At 40.6% G+C, this 20,207-nt stretch overlaps 2 protein-coding genes across 24 annotated transcripts in view; both read left to right on the top strand.

Annotated features, from left to right (window-relative positions):
• The first annotated feature begins 495 nt into the window (after positions 1-495).
• Piezo (piezo type mechanosensitive ion channel component) overlaps positions 496-20,207 on the top strand; it is a 27,881-nt gene continuing 8,169 nt past the window's right edge. For 7 of the 23 annotated variants that reach the window (XM_070997672.1, XM_070997689.1, XM_070997687.1 and 4 more), the window contains exons 1-16: positions 497-933; positions 11,439-11,632; positions 12,272-12,536; positions 12,603-12,907; positions 13,300-13,426; positions 13,504-13,623; positions 13,690-13,852; positions 14,247-14,465; positions 15,096-15,152; positions 15,663-15,896; positions 16,027-16,224; positions 16,274-16,842; positions 17,001-17,619; positions 17,687-18,179; positions 18,241-19,042; positions 19,112-19,269. In XM_070997672.1, the coding sequence (XP_070853773.1) occupies positions 11,569-11,632; positions 12,272-12,536; positions 12,603-12,907; positions 13,300-13,426; positions 13,504-13,623; positions 13,690-13,852; positions 14,247-14,465; positions 15,096-15,152; positions 15,663-15,896; positions 16,027-16,224; positions 16,274-16,842; positions 17,001-17,619; positions 17,687-18,179; positions 18,241-19,042; positions 19,112-19,269 (4,393 nt within the window). In that variant the 5' untranslated portion in view covers positions 497-933; positions 11,439-11,568. Of the gene's footprint in view, positions 934-11,438; positions 11,633-12,271; positions 12,537-12,602; positions 12,908-13,299; positions 13,427-13,503; positions 13,624-13,689; positions 13,853-14,246; positions 14,466-15,095; positions 15,153-15,662; positions 15,897-16,026; positions 16,225-16,273; positions 16,843-17,000; positions 17,620-17,686; positions 18,180-18,240; positions 19,043-19,111; positions 19,270-20,207 lie in introns of all 23 variants that reach the window. The other 16 variants (XM_070997696.1, XM_070997662.1, XM_070997682.1 and 13 more) reach the window with 12 other exon arrangements.
• Positions 19,459-20,207, top strand: part of LOC139352964 (platelet binding protein GspB-like) — a 1,774-nt gene continuing 1,025 nt past the window's right edge. The window contains exon 1 of the mRNA XM_070995875.1: positions 19,459-20,094. Within this exon, the coding sequence (XP_070851976.1) occupies positions 19,459-20,094 (636 nt within the window). The remainder of the gene's footprint in view (positions 20,095-20,207) is intronic.

The following is a 20,207-nucleotide window of genomic DNA, read 5'->3' as shown; positions in this document are numbered from 1 at the left end:
CTGCCGTAATTTAAATGTTTAATGTTTTGCTAAGATATGTCAGTGCTGGCACATTTTATTTTCAACCCACTGTGCAATGTCTCTCGCTCTCCATCTCCAATTTGAACTCAAGTGAGAGCGGTTTATGCATGGTAATTTAAATGAATTCTTGTATTCAATATGTTTTTAATAAGCCAAAGAGGTGATTTGATTTATATTCTTTTATGCAAAGAATTCACAGAAAATATGTGCATGTACTTGAACTGATTGAAAAACTTAACCTTGATTAATGTGATGAGCCCTTAGTGCTACACAATCCTTAAATAAAATTTAAAAAATAATGACTTGATAAAAATGCCTGACTCAGGTTTTACGAAAAAAAAAAAAGGGAAATACATGAAATGAATACTTATCATGGGATTAGCTCCCCATAAACGCAGCGAGAGAGCGGGAGAGCGAGTTTGAGTGGTTTTCTCGCTCGGTATTTAAGGCGACTGCAGCGCTCAAACACCCACTCAGTTCGAAATGTTTTCAACCGCGCTGTTCGTGTGTTCGGTGCTCCGCTAAAAGTAACAAAAAGTGCACAAATCGCCGGGAGAAAATGTTACATTAACGATATTTTGGGTTTATGTTAGGCACACGGATATACGGATTCCGCGCTATATAGTTTTGCAGCCCAAATTGGTGCAATAACCGGATTCGCGCAACAGAACGCGACGCCTGTAAAAATCGAAGCCGAACCGAAACAATAACAAATGCGCTAAAGTGCTTACCAAATAATTTGCACCGACAGAAAAAAGCGGTGAAAAGTGAGCAAAAGTGATCGAAAAGATCTGAAAAGGTCGTAAAAAGAGAGAAAGTGGATGGTTTAGAGTGCGTTTGGTTAATAAATCGGTAAAAATCGTTCAGTTTTGTTTTTGTTGTGGTCCCCTTCGCAGAGCTTATGCAAATGTGGTAAGACACACCGTGGAACTTACACACATCTTTTTGTTTTGCTCGCCTGAAACTGCCTAGCAACTCGATAAAAAGAGCGCTAAAACCTGAAGGTTATAACATATTCATCGGTTAACATATTCGAGATTTACAAATAAAAAGTGTAAAGAGCTAACTAACAAGTCAAGCCACACATTTGATTTTCCATTCTGATTTCCCATGTTCTAGTTCTTCTAGTTCTTTGTGTTTTTGATGTTCCCCTCTTGTTTATTTCCCTATTTGCTTTTGTTTGACTTTTTTGGCCCTGTCTCTCTCACACCTTGTGTATTTTCAGCTGTTGATCTATTTTTAATTTCATTAACGTACTGCAAGTTTTTTAGATCCATTTATACGCCTCTATCTGTGTCAATTAGTTTGAGGAATTAGCGCAGGCTCAAAAAGCGTCAAATCAGCGTAAATAACTTTCATTTATTTACTTTTCTGCGCGGAGATAAGCGGTTTATTTGAGAACCCCTTTCATTTACGAATAATTTCCTTTCCATTTTGCCGATAACGCCGCCAGAACTTGACCCATTGCTTCGAAAGTCATATTGTTCATGGTCACGGATAAGCGGTTGGAAATCCAAAATATGAAAAATTATAACATAGAAACAAAACATAACATAACGCCTATTTCAAATTAAATAGCTGACGAGTCTGACACAGCAATAAAATAATTATTTTATATCATACAAAAAAAGCAGTCCCATTAATTGTACTAGGTTTCCGAATTTTTATATAAATTTTGTATAAATAATTTTGTACATTTTAATTGAAAATTCAAATTGTAAAAAAATATAACAAAGAAAAGCCCTCATAGAACGCCTATTTGAAATTATATAGCTGACGAATCTAGCACAGCAATAAAATAATTATTTAATATCCATAGAAAAAAAGCAGTCCCAAATAATGTTAATAGGTTTTCGAAATTATACATAATTTTGAACAATTTGAAATTAAATAATTAATAAATTAAATAAATGTTACAAATCAATTTAATATTCCTTATTGTGCTTCTTAAAAACGTTAATTCCATTTAAGAAATACTAATAATTTTTTATAATATTCTCTTTTTGTACCAAGACTAGAATTCTAACTGCTACTGTTTGCCCACATATGTACATAAGTGTGTTTGTATGACTATAGGGAAAAACTGGGTTTCAGCGTTATCTGTCTTGAGTCTTGAGCATATGGCAAAAGGCCCACGACCTGCTGTTTGTTGTTTAGGGGGAATGCAACTCTTGACACTTGTTTATTATTTACACACTTAAGTTTTATACCGGTAGTCAGGTGATACGGGAGAAAACTATGGTCGAAATCGAACATCGAACAATTAAACAGTCATTAATATGAGTTCGTCGGCACATAAACAAAACAAAAACAACTGATCTAAATACTCTGACACGATTTTATATTTGACTAACAAAAGTTGTAGATAACATTTTAACCCGAGCATTTCAAAATGCCCCTCTTATTGAGTCATTTTTGAGGCATTGCATCCGATTTGGTTCTAGCTTTTGGCTTCGGGGTCGCTTGTTGCTTTCCCATATATTTATTTGCAATCAATAAATGACGCATTTCATTCGTGAGACCCGCGACTATCGCCTGTCTAGACCGGTGGCATTATCACGGCTTGGAGTCTATATGTATTTGTTTTCTCAATGAAACCCTAGTTCCCAGATGCTACTGATGACTTCATGAATATTTTTAAAAATTACCTACTTATTTATTCAATTGATTCGTTATCATTGCGTGCCTCTTTATACTCATATTTGATTTTTGATCTGATGAATGAAATGGAAATTTCGTAATTTGTTTATCTGTTGCAATTTGTATACTTCTCTAAAAAAGAAATTGTTTTGATTTGCGGTTATTTGCCTTTGAGTTGGTTACCTAAAGATTCTTGATGCCACTAAAATTGTAATGATAGAAACTCTAAGATATACACAAATTAAGCCATTCAACTTGGATTCCATGGAACATTGATTAATTGCCAAAAAAGAAGTAGAAACTATCTAGTTTGCTATCATTAGTTCTCCTTTAATTTATCAAAGTAGCTTTTTTGATTACTTCTTGGCTGCACGACGGTCGGAAATGTTGTTGCAATTAGTTTATGTTGCCTTGTGCAACCTCGGAAAAGTTCTTCACAAACTGTTACAGTGTCAGTGCCTAACAGACCTTACCATGGAGAACCCACCCGCCGTCAACGAAATTTGGCACGAGAAAATTTCACTTTTATTGTGGAGAACCAACCAACCGAGCGACAACAGACCATCCACATCTCTAACCCCATCTATATGCTACACCATCTACTATATACCTATACTATATGTGTGCAGATAGGATAGGTATCTTTTTTGGATGGGTGGCTGAGGGAGTAGGTTTTTGGGGAACAACATTTATAAAACTGCAACAGCTGCAGTTATTTTTCAGCTTGTTTTGTTTGTCGCTCGACGATGCCACTGCGATTTTTCTTTTGTTTTCCCGGGGTCCTTCTCTTTCAATTGGCCCGTCTCCCTCTTTTAACATATTTGCTATTCGATTTTTGCATATAACTCTTACAAAAAAAATTCACGTGAAATACATTGAAAGCCATATGGGTGAAATGAATTCACGTTCGATTTGATGTCTGAAAAATGGTGTCCAATTTCCGTACAAAATGTTCATCATTGTAAAATAGAAATAAACGAGTTTTTAAAGCCTATGAAATTTAATGGGTATGCGAAATACAAACTATTTCAAGTTCACATAGTGAATTCGAAACATCGATTTATTAAATAAAATGTAAATATTATTTTAAGAACCTTGTAGTATTTTTTTAGCGTACCAAACTCTTTTGACTCGGTCTATATTCTGTCTTATCTCCAGTGGCAGCTTAGCCTTTCCGGTTTTGTGGCCATCGCCCACAGGTAAAAAGGATGCATTTTAAGGAGGCGATATGCAGCAGATGTTATTGTTTTCTCTCCGTTTTCCTACCTGCACTTGGCCTTTGCCTTATGGTGGCCTTTTTTGAACTAAAATACTTTAACAAAATGCCGCCGCCAGAGGCGAGTGAGAAAAAATACTATAAAGCAAACGAATTCCTTAACATTTTATGCGTTGTTGCGTCATCGCACTCGGAACACTAGTGGTACATATATACCCCCAAAACACAAATATATACGTATGTACATATAAGCTTCTATCTAGGAACAATAAAACAAAAGTCTCATACTGTCTGAGTCTGGTTTGGAATTTAGTCATCTGCCGGTCTCTCGACCACAGAACTTGTTTCCGATGTAGCTTTACTTTAGCGCTTTGAGCACAAACAACATATTTTACAATATTATTTATTCGTGAATTTCCTTCTTCACTCACTGTCCGTCATTTATTCTAAATGCCTTAATTAAATTTTAGTTTTATCGCAGTCAGTTTTATTTCCATCAGAAACCAAATTAATTTTTTGCTTATCGTGGCATTGTGGGTGTGGGGCCTGCAATCAGAAAATAAAATATAAATATTCGTTTGTACTAGCACACATATTCATTTGGATATAGTCGGATAGTTCTTGGTATCGAGTATATGTCGATGATTCCTAGCTGGTTGACTTCTCATGCGTGAATGTTTTTGTTTCGGTTTTTTCGCACTGTGTTGAAGGTCGTGAGAAAGCGATTGAGTCTGGGTTTAGTCTTTTCATTTAGTTTTCTTCTCGATTATTTTTCAGCATATTGTTTTGTCTTAATATTCGATCTTGAATGCCTCTTTACAAAGTGGGCAATGACGCGTTTGGCTGGGTATGGTCACGCTTCACTGCCAGTCAGGAATTTATTTATAAAGAATATTTCTATGCGTTCACAGCATTTAGTTCTCGGATAAGTTAAAACATTGAAAAGTCCATAGGGACATTTAAGACTTGGTAACTTAGCTGGGCAGTCAAAATATCATAGTATTTCCACATTCGAAAGTAAGATGTGCTTATGTCTGACTCACATAATCATTATATTAAGGGTAGGTTATTAGTTCTCAATTATAAAAGGGAATTTATGTATGGTTTTCATAAAACCCTTATAACCTTAGTTAAACTTTTAGCCATTACAGTTCAAGTAAGCTCTGGAACAATAAATAAACTAACCTAAAAGTTGGAAACAAAGTTAGATAACTTTCAATGTAATTTGACAAGCCCTACCTCTACCTGAATGTAAATGTTCCCTGTTTCGGGGTCATAACCTGTTGACTCAACTTCACCCTCAAGTCTAGTTGAGTCAACCATTTGGAAGCATGTTAATGCCAGGTCATAATCCTTAGGACCGCCTGTCAGGACGACACTCATTTGACAACCTGGCCCTCCATTCCCAACCCCAATTTGCAAAGAAAAGTGTCTGGTAGGAACTGTTGCGTGTCTTCTCTAAGGGATTTGGGAATGGAACGAAGGTTGGACAAACTACTCCGTTGATGTATGATGATAAATTGGGGGGAATATGACATTTTTCTGGCTTTAATGGTGCTTTCAGCCAAAAGAATCCTCTTGTATTTTTCCTTTTTTTACCGCGAGTCAGACGGTAATGAAATTAGCAAGTGAAAGGCAAAGGCAACTGTCATAAAATGGCAAAAAAGACTTTTACGACAGACCAAATGAAATGGAAAGTGGAAAGGATGTGCCGAAGGATAAAGTCGTGACCAGTCCATTACCATTTCGCCAAATTTGTCACTATTAATGTCGCGTTAGCAGGACGCGACAATTTTCTGGGCGGAGTAATTGCACACATGTCGGCTAGTGTACGTGCTCAGCGGGCTCTTTTTTAACCTTTCAAATAGATTAAAAAAGGGCAATAGGAGTAAAAAACCAATTGAAATAAACCATGAAAACGGACGAGTAACTAACTGCTTCTGTTACTTCGACCGAATGCATCAGCCAAATTGTTTGTTAATGGAAAACAACGCAGGAGCTATGCCTTTTTGCTCCTCCCCTCGCTTTAGACACACAGCACACACGGCGGATGTGTAATATGCTCTGACAGGTCAAACAGAGAAGCGCGCTGCACATTTTATGATATTTGCACACTATGGAGTCTCCACAGGCCGCATCGCCCACTTGCCCCTGCCACTTTGTAGTCGATTCACTTGTGCACAGCTGGTGCAGTATACCATGGGCCAAAATAGCCAAATGCCCGGTAAAATATTTGTGGGCTGTTTAAAATATTATAGCTTACATGATTTAATTCCTATGTATGTATATGTCACAAAGCAAGAACTTTATTGGCACTAAACTTTATTATCTTGCATTTAAAAAGTAGTAAAATTAATTTCGAAATATTATAGTATTCAAAGCATCGATGTATGTTTATACAATTTATTTCAGTAAAGGGTTTTCTAATAAAGCTTTCCTTAAATAAAGCTGCAATTCAATTATTTTAAGGATTGGGATTAAAACATTTCAATTTATTTTTTGAAAACCAAGTTATAAGAGAAATTGGTTGCCTTTAAAAAGATATTCATCAGAAAAATATTATAATATTTTCCATTAATATTTTTTAGAAATATTATTTTTTTCAAATAATTATTTGTATGGGACTTTTACTTAGGAGGATCCAATTATAATACAAAACTAGAAATGGTTCGTGGAGAATTTTGGCTGCGTACCTGTGTAATTATTTTATGAATACTATTAATTTATTATTTCCTTCTCAAACCACTTTATGGGGGCTAAGTCTTAAAAGATTTAAGTGTTACGAATTCTATTTTTAGACAACTTAAGAATTTATTCCACCGTGTGTGCGGTTTTGGGGCTCGTTCACCAAGATAAATGTAGGCCAAGACCAGAGACGAATATGCATTTTGGTTGTGCCCGCCTCCATTGCTCCTGCTCCTGTGTCCCGCTCCTTTCCTTGGCCATCCCATCTCCTGTCACTTTGAGTGAAACGAAGGCGTTGGCCACAGCTTGTTGGCCCATTAGCTCACTCTTTCTGCCCTTGGTCATATAAACACACGAGTGTGTGTGTTTCTTTGTGGGGTCGCAACCACTTTGAAATTAATTTCCCTTGTGAAATTTACGAATACGTAATTGTAAGCACTGCCCCCACTCACGCCCTGCATTAAACATCGTGGAAAACACTGCAAGTGACCCAAATCTTCTGCAGATAGCGCCGAAACTGCTCCCGGTGCATATGAAATTAACGATGCCACTTGGATTTATCGCACTCAAACCACAAATTGTGTGATTCAATTAACCCTTGTTGATTAATGCGGGCTCGATGAAAAATAATTAAATTGGTTTGTAATTCTTGATGAAATATGTCATGACCTCTTAAAATGCCGGCTGCTCTTGCCCAGATAAAAAACACTTTATAAATTGACAAAAGTTGTTTTATTGTAATATTTTATAAATTAAAACGTAAAGTTTGTTTTTTGAGCAGAACTTTTAAAAAGTACAATTCATATTCGTTCGACATGTTTTTGTAAACCAAACTCTGTAGTGCGTAAGTTTTTCTCAAACTTTTAGTTTTTAAAGAAGCTAACGACTACACGTGAACCTTTCAGTAAGTTATAAACATCTGATGACTTCTACCTAATTCTATAAACTTTCTGTATAAAACGACATGTGAAGTCTTCCACTTCTAGCGCTTTTATGGGTGAGCTTACTTGTCAAACGCACACGAAGAATGTGAAATGAAATTTGTTCATTATTTGCGCTACTCCCTTTTTTCAGTACGAGTTTCGCGTGTTTTCAAGTAATTATGCTTTGATTCTCCGATAGCCATTTTTCTTTTTAAAGCTCTCTAACCCGCGTGGCAACAAGGGGTTAACAATTGCCCAAGTTGCGACATTGACAGTCTTCAAACAAAGTGACGTCATCATCCGAAAAGTGGAACCGGAATCGAAAATCGTGTGACATGCACCCGTGTGACATCTACGTATTTATAGCGACAATTGCAGCAAGAGGTACAGAAAATACAAACAGGGAGAGGTCTCTAAGCCACCGCAATAATTCTGAGATTACGAGGTTCTAAAAAAGAACTAAACCTCAACGAAAAAACTGGACACTAAAAATAGAGCAAGTTGAAAATGAGTAGAAATAAAAAGGAAAAGCTCAAGCCACTCGTTTGGACATTTGTAATTAATGGTAAATTAATGGCCCACGGACACGCTGCAAGGGAGGAAGAAGCACAGACTAACTGGTCAGAGATTAGGTGACTTTGTCAACGTTTTTCCGACTTTTCCGGTTCGCCACTGCACTTGAGAAAATAGAATTGCAAATCTTAATGCAAGATGCCAACGCCCAGACAAAGTTCAAGTGGCTGGCAGACTTGGCAATGAAGCTATGAAGCTCCGCTAATGAATGTCAGGGGGGGGGGACTTCCAAGACGAGGGTGTGGATGTGGATGAAGGTCGAGCTGAGCGCTACATGATAGCTCCCTGGCAATTGAGTTCCTCGCTTGCAGCTTTATTTCATTATTCATGTAAGCCGCTTAAGATAAGACATTTCATCTTGGTTATGCAGAAACTTGCAGAAAGTTGGAATAGCTTTTGCGGCTAGGATTATTTTCTCGAATTTTACTCAGAAAATACAATTTTAGAATTTTTAAGTTATAAACCCAATAAGATAGCATACATAAATCATCCACCAAAGAATTACTAATATATAAAGTGTGCATCATTTTCGAAAGACAATAACATTTAAGAACACTAGTACACTTTGTTGCTTTCTAAAATAAAAGTTTACTCGCAAATTTATCAGCCATTTGTACATCTCGGAATGATTTATATGAAAGGAATACTTTAAAATCACGCATACGCCATGTGGGACATTTTGCCATCAGCTGCCTGCTTTCCATCCAAAACAAATGTTAATGTTTATTTGCAAGTGCCAAAACATGCATTTCCCTGCATTAACCATGTCGAACAATGGCAACATTGGGAATCTCAATAGCCAGGCGACATTGAAGTGTCCGTTGCAAATATGTGTGCCAAGTTAACCCAATAAAAGCACATGCAAACGCTACTTATGTTTGATATTCTTGCTCAGATGTAGCAAATAGAAAGAAAATAAACATTTGGATCAGAATGGAAATGGAAATGGAAATTCGAATCGAAATTGAAACAGAAAACGAAAGCAGCAACAGGCCCAAAAGGCACCCCAATCATTGGGAACTGACAACAGCAGCTGGCCTCTCGATTGGCATATAGATATCTGGGTATCCATATACATTATAATGCTTATATACATTATAAAGCCAAACGGCAGCAGTAGCAGCAGCTCAATCAGCGATGCGTGCATGGCAAATGAATTAGTAGCGAATAACACGCGGGTTAAACCCTCTTCTTCTGGCATTTCATATTCATTGTCATTGCGGGTGGATGGGTCCCAAAAAGGGGGTGTGTGCTTTGGAATGCCTTTAGGCCCATAATCAAGCACCAAAGCATAGAAGCAACACGTGTCTCATTCGGTTTTTATGGAACGATGCGACGTGCGGCTCTGTTTTCGCGAATGGAAGTGGAAACAAGTTCTGATTCTGGTCTTACCCCTTTTTTTTAATGGGGGATAATATAATAAAATCTCGGAAAATGAATTGCTAATAAGAATTATAAAGATTTTTTCAAATAAAGTCGAGTTAACTATGGAACCCTTATTCAAAATACTTACAAAATGTTTCAATATTTAAATAAGCCGCGAATTCTTCAGTAGTCATGGTTTAAGTTGTCTTTAACCCAAAAATTAATACTTAGGATAGTTACTGATACTAGTCAAATGTATATTAAGTTAGTTGTTGTTAAACCCTTTTTAATGACCTCTTAAAGCTTATAATATTTTAAAGTTTTTTTTTATAAAAACTCTTCTTTATAGCTGCATATCTAACCTTTTATCTTGGTACGCAAACTTTTTGCTGTGTTTGTGTATTAAACATCCATATAGACAGTCGCATTTCCATCAGCATTATTGTGCCATTAGACATCTGCTCAGACGGGGATCTCCTGCCCGCCCCCTCTTCTCCATGCCCCAACCACCAGCATTTATTTTGCTGAAATAGTAGAGTGCTTTTTTTTGTTTTTTATATGCCTACTACTGCTTTTTATCGCCAGTGTGGGGCTCTCCCGGCTCGTTGTTGTGGTTGTATCAGTCATTTTTTTACTGTCTAGCTGAATCTGTTTGTTTGCCCAAGGGCGGCGGGGGCGTGGTGGGTGGTTTGGGGGATTTAGGGGGTTAGGTGTGGCACCACTTGAGGTTTGTCGGTTCGGTGGCTCAACCGCCAGAACCTCGCTGTTCGTTTTTTTTTGGATTTTCCGCCTCTCTTATTAGCCGACATTATATGTCGGATACATTTGCGTTGGAGGCGTGGGTGGATTCTCCTTTCCCCTCGGTATCTCACCCTTTTTTTTTGCTTTCTTTGTTTGCCCCATTGTTGCTCTTATTAACCGAGCCAAAAAATGAAGAATTAAAAAGTTTTCTACATGCCAAATTACATCATTGCTGTTGATCTTTTTTCGCCATTCACTGAAATTAGCAGTTTTGTATATGTTTTTTGCTTGTTTTTTGCATTCTTCTAGCCTTGTGTATGTGAGGCATCAGGTCAGGAATTCATGCCCCTTATCGCCATTTGATGTTATCCAAGCGATCGGATGTAGATGCCTAACTTGTGCGAGTTTTAAATAAGCAAAAGAAAAACACTTATAAAAAAAGGCAACACAAATTACTGATAAGGCACATTTACTACGTTTTTTTGTGTTAACTCGACTTCTTGAATTTTTTATCTTATTCTTATTCTTAGTATAGCATAGAAAAAAAATAAGAAATGAGAGCTTCATCCGTTCTATACGTGATATTATTTCAAAGAACCTAATGAAAAAAAAATTTAAGTTAAGGCTGTAGTGTATATGTTTTACATTATGTATATTTACAATTGCATCATTTGGTATTGATCTTTTTACTAACTTTCTTCAGCGAACTTTTTTATCGAAAGTGAAATATTTTCCTCTTAAAGCGTTTGTCATGCTCTTCGCCATTATCTTTCCCATTCTGGATGGCTTTCTTCCTTTGTTTAAACCGTTTCTGCACCATTAATTTAAACCGTATTCGAATAAATGCCACATTATGTGCCATTGAATGTCAATTACACATTTATCCATAAGCCAACTTGTCGGTTGGACGTGACCCCCGGTCTCCCCGATTTTGCTCCTTAAAGCTCGAGCTGCGTGGCCACTCCTCGCTCCTTTTGCAACTGGAAAATGTGGAAAGTGGAAGGGAAAATTGAAACTAACCCCACCCAATTCTGGATAGCGTGCGACTACCGACTGCCACGCCCACTTCTTAGCACGGGCTGGATTTTATTTGTTTTTTCGCTAGTGTTAATTAAAAGTGTGTCAATGTTTATATCCGTAAATAAATAGTGCTCTTTTAGGGTCCGCCTTAATAAGGACCATAAAGCTTTAAGCCTTAAAGTGTTAGCAACAGGCTTCCCCGGGTTTAATTTAATTGAAACTAAATTCTAATTGGCTTTTTTATATTATTTCAGCTGCTCTGCGCCGCTTGTGGCAACAAATTGCACTCGAAGCTGAGGCTTTTATGAATGCTACTAAGTCGGAGTCGGAGTCTGAGTCCGGAGACGCATCTGGTGGAGAAAGGAGGCGGGAGCATCCATCAAAATGGTCTTCAGCTATGCGTGCATGGTGCTCCAGCGCATCGTGGTGCCAGCGGTCCTGGTACTCGGTGAGTATATTTGTGAATAGATAGAGACATGAATTATTATACAATAATATTTTAATAATATGTATTATTAGGAAATTCATTTGTGCGAGCTAGAACTCTAGATATGGCTTGTACTTTATAGTTTTCTATTGAAAATAACGATTCTAAATATTTCTTAACAGAAAATTCTGCCTTTCTCATCTAAGTTGAAAATGTTATTAAAAATATAATTACATTTTTGAAGTTGAAAATGTTTTTATTTTGCTCGAATCATTATTTACATTGTATATCTCAACAAATAAACTATTAGTCCAGTTAGTAGTTTGTACTTATACTTATAAATAAAATTAATTTAACTTTTCTCTTCTCGCCATTTCGTTCTAATATTGAGAGCATTGATACCAAAATATACTTACACGGTTTTTAAGAACGAATGTTCTCAATTCAAGAATAATGTACTTTAATATATTTTTTCTATGTTGGAATACATATTTTCAAAGTTTATAGTTTTTAGTTATTTCCTGAACAAGAATGAAATCATTTTTAGTTTTAACAAAAAGTATTTACTGTTTTACAGAATTGAAATCAATGAAAGTATTTTCAACTTAACAGTTTTTTATTTAAATTTAACTAACATTACCAATCTTTCTGATTTTTTAGCTGCGCTGATGCGACCAGTGGGCATATCCTTTGTGTACCTGCTGATGTTCTTTATTTCGCCCTTCGTGCCCCTGGCCACGCGTCGCAACTTTAAGGGATCTGTGACGGCCTTCTTTATCATCCTGCTGGCGCTGAGCACGCTGGTCCTTTTGGGTCACATAACGCTCCAGATTCTGGCGCTCAGCCTCACGCTGCCGATCTACAACTGCTCGTTCAGTGAGCACCTACTGCGACACATTGGCTTCGTGAGCTTTATCGATCTGAGGTGGGTATTTCATTATTTAAGATAACAACTTACCCATTTATCAATAATACATTTCTCCTCTTTCAGGGCATTTGCCATAATTGAATGGCTAGTGCCTGAGGTGCTGGTTTTCGCCACCTCCCTGGGATCGTATCTCACGGTGAAGCGAGTGGCCTCTCAGCCCGTCGGAACCGAGCAGTTGGAGAACGGAGAAGTGCCCGATGGCCAGGCGGAAAATGGCCAGTCCTCACAGCCCCCTGCCACAGATGCCAATGGTGGAGATGTGCCCCAGCCGACGGCCACCACGCCACTGCAGCAGCAGCAACAACAGCTGAGGAAACGCGTGTCCATGATCAGCCAGCACATCCACTTCGAGGGATTGATCAAGATCTGTGAGTATATGTATCCATAAACTATGTACAACGAGTATCTCAGAAATCTCTAGCGTTATGATTCCAAACGAAAGTCACTTTTTAAGTCAAACAAATATGGATTAATCTAAGGAAACTCAGTTAGATCTCAAGAGATTATGTTTCTTTTCCAAGAATGTTGAGAAACCTATCCATGTAAAGCAATATTTATTCTTTTTAAAGCGGAAAGAAAATATAATAAGTATGCAGTATCTGTATAAAACACTTACATTTTCATAATAGTATCATTTGTAGCTTTTGAGAAACAGTGACGGTTATTACATGCCAATTTCAAACAACACAGCCAGAGATTTCCGGAGCCCCCCTTGTGGGATGCTTTTCAATCAAAATTAATGAATCGCTTCCATCGACAGCTCCTCTGTTCTGCCTGGCCACGCTGTTCTTTGCGGCCGTGCTGCGTCCCTCGGTGCCGGGTGGATTTTACTTTCTCATTTTCCTGCTGGCCGGCACCTACTGGGCAACCTGCCAGACGCTGCAACGGTGCGTGCCCCATCAGCGCCATCAATTCCGGACACATTTCTGACTTTCCCTTTGTATTCTCGCACCTTTTTCTGCAGGGGCTTCGCGTTGTTGCTGCGCTGCGTGATGGTCGTCCTCGTGCTGCACTCCCTGTCCATTGTGTCCTACCAGACGCCGTGGATGCAGAGCCACCTCAATCATACCACCCTGACAGCCCGGTAAGTGGCAGACGGCTCACTGGGCCGGGCATCATCTGACTTTCATTTTATCTCTGTGCCCATCAGCCTGATTGGACTGGAACCGCTCATTGAATCCTACTGCAAGCCGGACCTACGATACGTTCTGTACAATACTACGCTGTCACTGGACTCATATCTCAATCCCTTTGCCTTGTTTTTTGCCTATTTCGCTTTGGCTCTGACCACCAAGCATCTCATTAGGCCACGGGTAAGTTTCAACTATGGGGGAGCTTTAAGTTTGAGTATCTCTTACTTACGTTGGCTTAGAGGCCTAATTAGAAAAGACTGAAAGCTAGAATCTTTAACAAAAAAGAAGTTCGAAAACTGGCTTTCAGTCTTCATTAAAAACAAGGCCATTCTGGGAACATAGTTTTATCTGCTCTCAATTTCTGCTCTTCTTCTGCTGCCATTTGCATCCGGATAAACCACTTCAATTTCAAACTGTCTAACATGACAATCTCTGCACGCCTTAACAAAAACATATGAAACACTTCTAACACCTAACAAAAAAAACGTCACTAACACAATACACCGAACACCAAACATCGAACACCTGAACTCACGAACACCGGAACACTGGACCATTGGGCCACTGCTCTCAGTTGGAAGCCAAGCCCGCCACCGCATTTGGCCAGCAGCTAGATTGCAATAGTAGCAGCATCAACAACACCACCGGCAACAAGGTCAACCGCCAGTTATCGCTGCTCACCTCGCAGACGTCGCGGGGTCGTCGGGATGGGTCCAATCCTGGCGGAGGTGGAGCCACCATTACCACCACCACCACCACCACCTCGGCCACAATCCGCAATCAGCGCTTGAGTGTAAGCGAGCGAGTGGATTGGGATTAGGGCTTTATTTCGACCTGGGTTCAGCGTGTGAATGTGGAATATTTTTACGGATTTCGGACGCACATAGAAATCGAATGGGTTTATTAGAACTAGGAGAACCGAAAATCCCAATAAGCTGGCTTACGTTCCATTAGCATAAGCTGATGGAAAATTTATCTTGCCTTGAACATTTTTATTTGCATTCTTCTTTTTGTCCTTGGGGTATTTCCATTTATCTTTCATATTTCTGTTGAAAAATAATCGTTTTGAAGAATTTATTTATGATAATTTAATGATTTTATACTTAATATTAGTAGTAGTCAGTAAAATAAGGAAATACGGGAGAGGCATTATTATTTCCTGTAGCCGGGATTAAATAGCAGGGTAATATGTACTGCAAACACTATACACAATTAGTGAACTCAACTAAAACCCAACTAAATGTTTGTCTGTGCTTTAACGTCTAACCCCAAACCGCTGCCCAAATTGATCCGATTTGTGTGCGCTTTTGCTGAAAACTGACAACTTGTTTTGCAATTTTTCCTGCCATTTTTCTTTTCCTTTGTATTTTTGTTTTCCTTTTGATTTTTGTTTATGCTCTCTCTTTTATTACTTCCGCTTTAGGTTTCTTTGCGCCGTGATCAGCGTGCAACGTTGAATGAACCGACTGAGACGACGCCTGTACGTAAACTAACTCCACTTTGCGCCAATACTGTATATCTTTCTCCCAGCCTAACCCTAAATCATTAAAATAACCTATCTAGACTATCTAGCCTATTTCTTGCTCTGTCTTTCTATGTATCATTTGTATTAAGCTTTCCTAACGTTCTCCATTTGTCGATGTAAAATTGTTCTCGTCTAACATCGCTAGCGATCTATAGTACTAATCGTCCTATTATATTCCCCAATTCATAAAAAATCCTAACCAATAATATTAACTTAACATGATACTAACCGCGTATGTGTGACTGTATGTATGTGTTCTGGGCCATAGAGCACCGCTAAAGCGATCCAAAATTGTTTGCCACTCTCACCCGGATAGACACCTATCGTCATCAACACCCGTAGTTGCCCTAGAACTCTAGAACTCTTTGTATGTACATATTTAAATTAGTAAGCTGAACTCTTTACTCTATGTCTGCGTCGGTAGTTTTAATTCTGAGCTTATTAATACTATTACATTCTATACAGTTGGTGCGCCAAAGTACGCGTAAGTCCCGTACACCTCAACCGCTGGAAAGTGGATCCTCGGTGGCGCCCAGTGGAATTCAGCGGGGTCATGACATTCAGTTGGACTCCATGGAACAGCGATCGGAGCAGGAGAACAACACCACGTCCATACTGGATCAGATATCTTATGGCTTCGTCAGCGTGGGAGGTTTTATCTATCAGAACAGCTATATATTCACCAATATTCTGATGATGGTAAGTCTACAAGAACAGTAACAAGATCTAATATTTGAAAAATAAGTTATATGTGTTTTAACCATGGACTGATTGTTAATACTTTAGAGATACTTTTATTTATAGACATTGATAAACTATTTTTTTCTAGGCCTGGTCCATAGTCTACCACAGCTGGCTGACGTTTGTCCTGCTGCTCTGGGCCAACGTGCTGTGGATGATTCCGAACCAGCGGAAGGCCATGATGCGATCCAGTCCATTCATAGTCTTATATGCTGAGGCGCTCCTAATTGCCCAGTATATATACGGAATGGATTTAAACAACGATGAACTGCCAACAAGCGTTCCCGTAAGAAATTGCGTCACTTAGTTTACAAATTAAATTTAATTAAGTAAAGTATTTGCAGACAGCGGGCATTAACCTGCAGCAAATTGGCTTTGAACGACCCATCGAGAACCAAATGCGACCGTGTGTCCCACTGATCGTGAAGACTGCCTTTGTATTGATGTTTTGGGTGACATCACGGCAGTTCTTCAAGGAAAAACGCGATCGTCGGAGGGATAGCACACTGGCGGACATCATTGCGCCACTGCAAATCACGGTGGGATCGGCTGGTTCCAGCTACCTCATCAACGATGGCAAGAAGACCTCAAAGTTCCTAAAGAAGGCCGGCGATGTGATCAAGAATCTACTGGTGCGCCTGTGGATCTGGCTGCTGGTGCTGGTTATCTTCCTATGCGCGATCACTGGCGAGAATATGACCGTCTTCCGCATCTGCTACATGGCCCTGTTCCTATTCTTCTTGCTGGTCTTTCAATCTTCGTCCAAGGCCTGGGTTAAGATCATGTATGGCTTCTGGCTGTTTCTGATCTTCTACGCCATGACCATACTCATATTGATCTATACATATCAGTTCGATAAGTTCGAAACATACTGGAGAGACTATCTGAATGTGTCCTCTACACTGTAAGTGGCTATTTTAAAAACTTAAGACCTAAGCATAATATATTGCTTAACATCTTAACACTAAAACATTAACATTAATATTAGGTTCATCAGAAGAGTTGTATTTTTATATGAATCCCCGAAAGATTTGAAATCTAATAATAATATTTATTTCACAGACAAAAGGACATTGGCCTTAAGCGCTATCAGACTAAGGATCTGTTCCTCCACTTGGTCTCGCCCACGATTATAGTGATCTTGACCGTGATCCAAGTGCACTATTTCCACAAGCGCTTCATCGCATCATTACAACAGCAGTCGGTGGCTGGTGGATCGGCACAACAGAAACCCACGGAGACAACTGCCTTGGAACCGGCGCCATCCAAGCGTCGTGGTAGCGCCGGTTCACTGCGTCGATCCCAGGGACCTTCGGCGGAGGCTGCTCCCGGAGCCACCACTGATTTCGAGACATCTGTGCGAGATTTGGTGCGCATTTCGTTCCGCAAGATCAAGAACAAGTCGGAGTACATATTCAAGAACTTCAAGGACGTCTTCTGGCGCTTCCTGGAACTGCATATCATGAAGGCTGTCTACATCGCAGCCTTCGTGTGCAGCGTCAGCGAAGTCTGCGTTCTGCACATTGTCTTCGTGGGCTTCTGTGTGCTGGGCGCCACCTCGCGCAAGTCCGTCCAGGTGGTCATCAGCCGCCTCATCTCGTTCATTGTCACCATCATAGTGCTGTCCAAGATGATCTATCAGATCGAGTACTTGAATAACTCGCAGCTTAACGTGGTTTGTGTAAGTTAATCTAATATTGTTGTGTAGGAATGGTCATAAATACTTAGCTCTTATATGATGTTTTCAGTCTGACAACCGGACCGCCAACAATGTCGAATGGATTGGCCTCACCAAGGCCGACAAGGTAGAGGGTGGACTGATGAGCCTGCTGCGCACCTACATCATCTACATGGTTATTGTGACCATGCACGCTGTGATCACTCTCCGCCAGCTCCAAATGCGCGTGAAGATCGGAGCTTTAAATGCACCACCCACCAAGCTGCTGTTCCCCCATATTATTCGGACTGATGCTGAGAAGGATCTGGTGGGACTGGTCAAGTATCTCCTCAACTTTGGCTTCTACAAATTCGGCATTGAGATATCGCTGATCGCCCTGGTCTCCACCATTACATATCGCCAGGATATTGTGGCCGTCGCTTATGCCCTGTGGCTAGTGGTGCTCCTGCTTCTGAGGAGATCGCAATGCGCCAAAATCTGGGGAGTGTTCCAGGCCTTCTTTGCCATTTCCATATTGACACAGTACATAGTGCTGGTCGGACTGCCGCCGAGCTCATGTCTGGGTAAGATCAGATTACTAATCAGTTGAATTCTATTTAAATAACTTTGCTATATGTCTTGCAGTTTATCCCTGGGAAGGCCCATTTGGCGAGGGCATTCAACGCTGGACAATGCTGCCGGGAGCCCTTCACTTTAACCACGTGCCCAAACTGATCTTCGACTTCATCGTCCTGGTCATCCTGAACCGCCAGAAGAGCATCTTCTGCATTGAACAGCGTTATGCGAGTAACGACGACTATCCGGGTGGCAGCAACCGCAGTGTGATCGCGGATATTGCCCAGCTAGGTCGCGTTCCTTTCGACAATCCCACCCACGACTTTTGCTCGTACATACGCAACTACTCGGACATCCTGAAGAACGGAGTGCTGTGCGGCTTCTACTGGTTCACCCTAGCGGTGGTTTTCCTGGCCGGTACCAATATTGCGGATCTTCTGGCTCTGGGCTATCTGATCGGAGCGTTCATCTTCCTGTGGCAGGGATCGGACTTCTATCTGCGACCCATACACACCATCATCTTGCGCTGGAAGTGGCTGCTGGCCTTCAATGTCTCCAATATACTCATCAAGACGTCCTTCCAGATGGCAGGTTGTCTGTACATGAAGCAACTGACCAGCGGATGCTGCTGGCTGGTGCACATGCTAGGCATCACATGCACGAGCAGTGTGCCCATAGAACAAGTAATGCTGCCCGAGGATGCGGTTACGGTGTTGGAGCCCGGCGAATGCCCTAAGATCACCCACCAGGTGGTCCTGCTGTGGGACACGATCTGCTTCGCCTTCATCATCTTCCAGCTGCGCATCTTCAAGTCACACTATTTCTGCCACATCATCACGGATACCAAAGCAAATAATATCCTGGCCTCTAGGTAGGTTTACTAAATAGCCATGTCCTTTAATGACCAGTTTCTAAACTGATTGCTTACTTTTTGCCACAGAGGAGCCGACATCATTGAGAGCCTGCGGCATAAGCAGATTGCCCATCGTCACGACCATGAGAAGCAGGTGCTGCACAAGATCAAGCGGAAGATGGAGCGCATTCGAGCCACGCAACAGAAGATGCTCCGGCCCCTGGACAAACAGACCCACTTCGATGGTAAGTTATTATGGGTTAACATACAGGGGCTCTTTTTCGTGCCCCTTTTCGTTTTTTTGGTGTTAGTACTTCTCGTCGCGTTTTTTGCAATTTCCCCTTTTTGTATTTTGACCGTTGGAAATTGTCGCGTGTGTGTCATACATTAATCTTTGGATTCCTGAAGGGCGACGGACGCCCACGGAGCAGGCCATGTCCGACGTGGCGCCCTTGGCCCACAACAGCAGCTTTACCTCCTGCCAGGGCTCTGGTTACCTGACCCCCGATGAGCATAGCTCCGCCAGCTCAGCAACCTCTTCGCCAGCAAGAGCTTCGATCCTCTCCAGTAGTGGCAGCAGTGTGGAGAGCGTGGACAGTGCCGATGCTGCCGTGATTATCGAGCCCGAGATCAATGTTATGCCTTGTGAGGAGATCACGGATTATGTGGATGTGCAGTCGGTCAGCGAGGAGGAGACAACGGTGGCACTGCCCAGAAATGTCTTGGAACCCTCTAAAGAAAATGTTTTTAAAAGCCTGGAGTCCTTGAAGCTCACCACGCCCAGTACGGATGCCTTGTCCACTCTGCTCACCGAGGGATTTTTGGAACCTAAAAGGATATCTCTGGGACTGGCTCCCTCGGAGGTCAGTGCACCAGTTGGCATGCAATCCCTGGCCCCGCCGTTGGCTGCCTATGCCACAGCCATGGCCTCCAGTGCTGCCAGTTCCGTGCCATCCTCTAATCTAACTCCGAATCTTCGCCGGCAACATCGCCGTCAGTCATCAACCAATGCGGCTGTTTCCTGGAATGAAACAGTCTCCATTAAACGATCCCCCATGAAAAAGCAACTGGTAAAGTGGGGAATATCAGGGATGCAAACCGTGTACAATTGTTTTTTTAATATTAACTATTATGTATATGAGATGTGCTCATATCTCCTTTAAAACATTTATGTTAGGGTATT

The sequence above is a fragment of the Drosophila suzukii genome, chromosome 2L (genome assembly GCF_043229965.1).
Source record: "Drosophila suzukii chromosome 2L, CBGP_Dsuzu_IsoJpt1.0, whole genome shotgun sequence".
Taxonomy (NCBI): Eukaryota; Metazoa; Arthropoda; class Insecta; order Diptera; family Drosophilidae; genus Drosophila; species Drosophila suzukii.
This window is presented reverse-complemented; position numbering and strand designations above follow the sequence as displayed.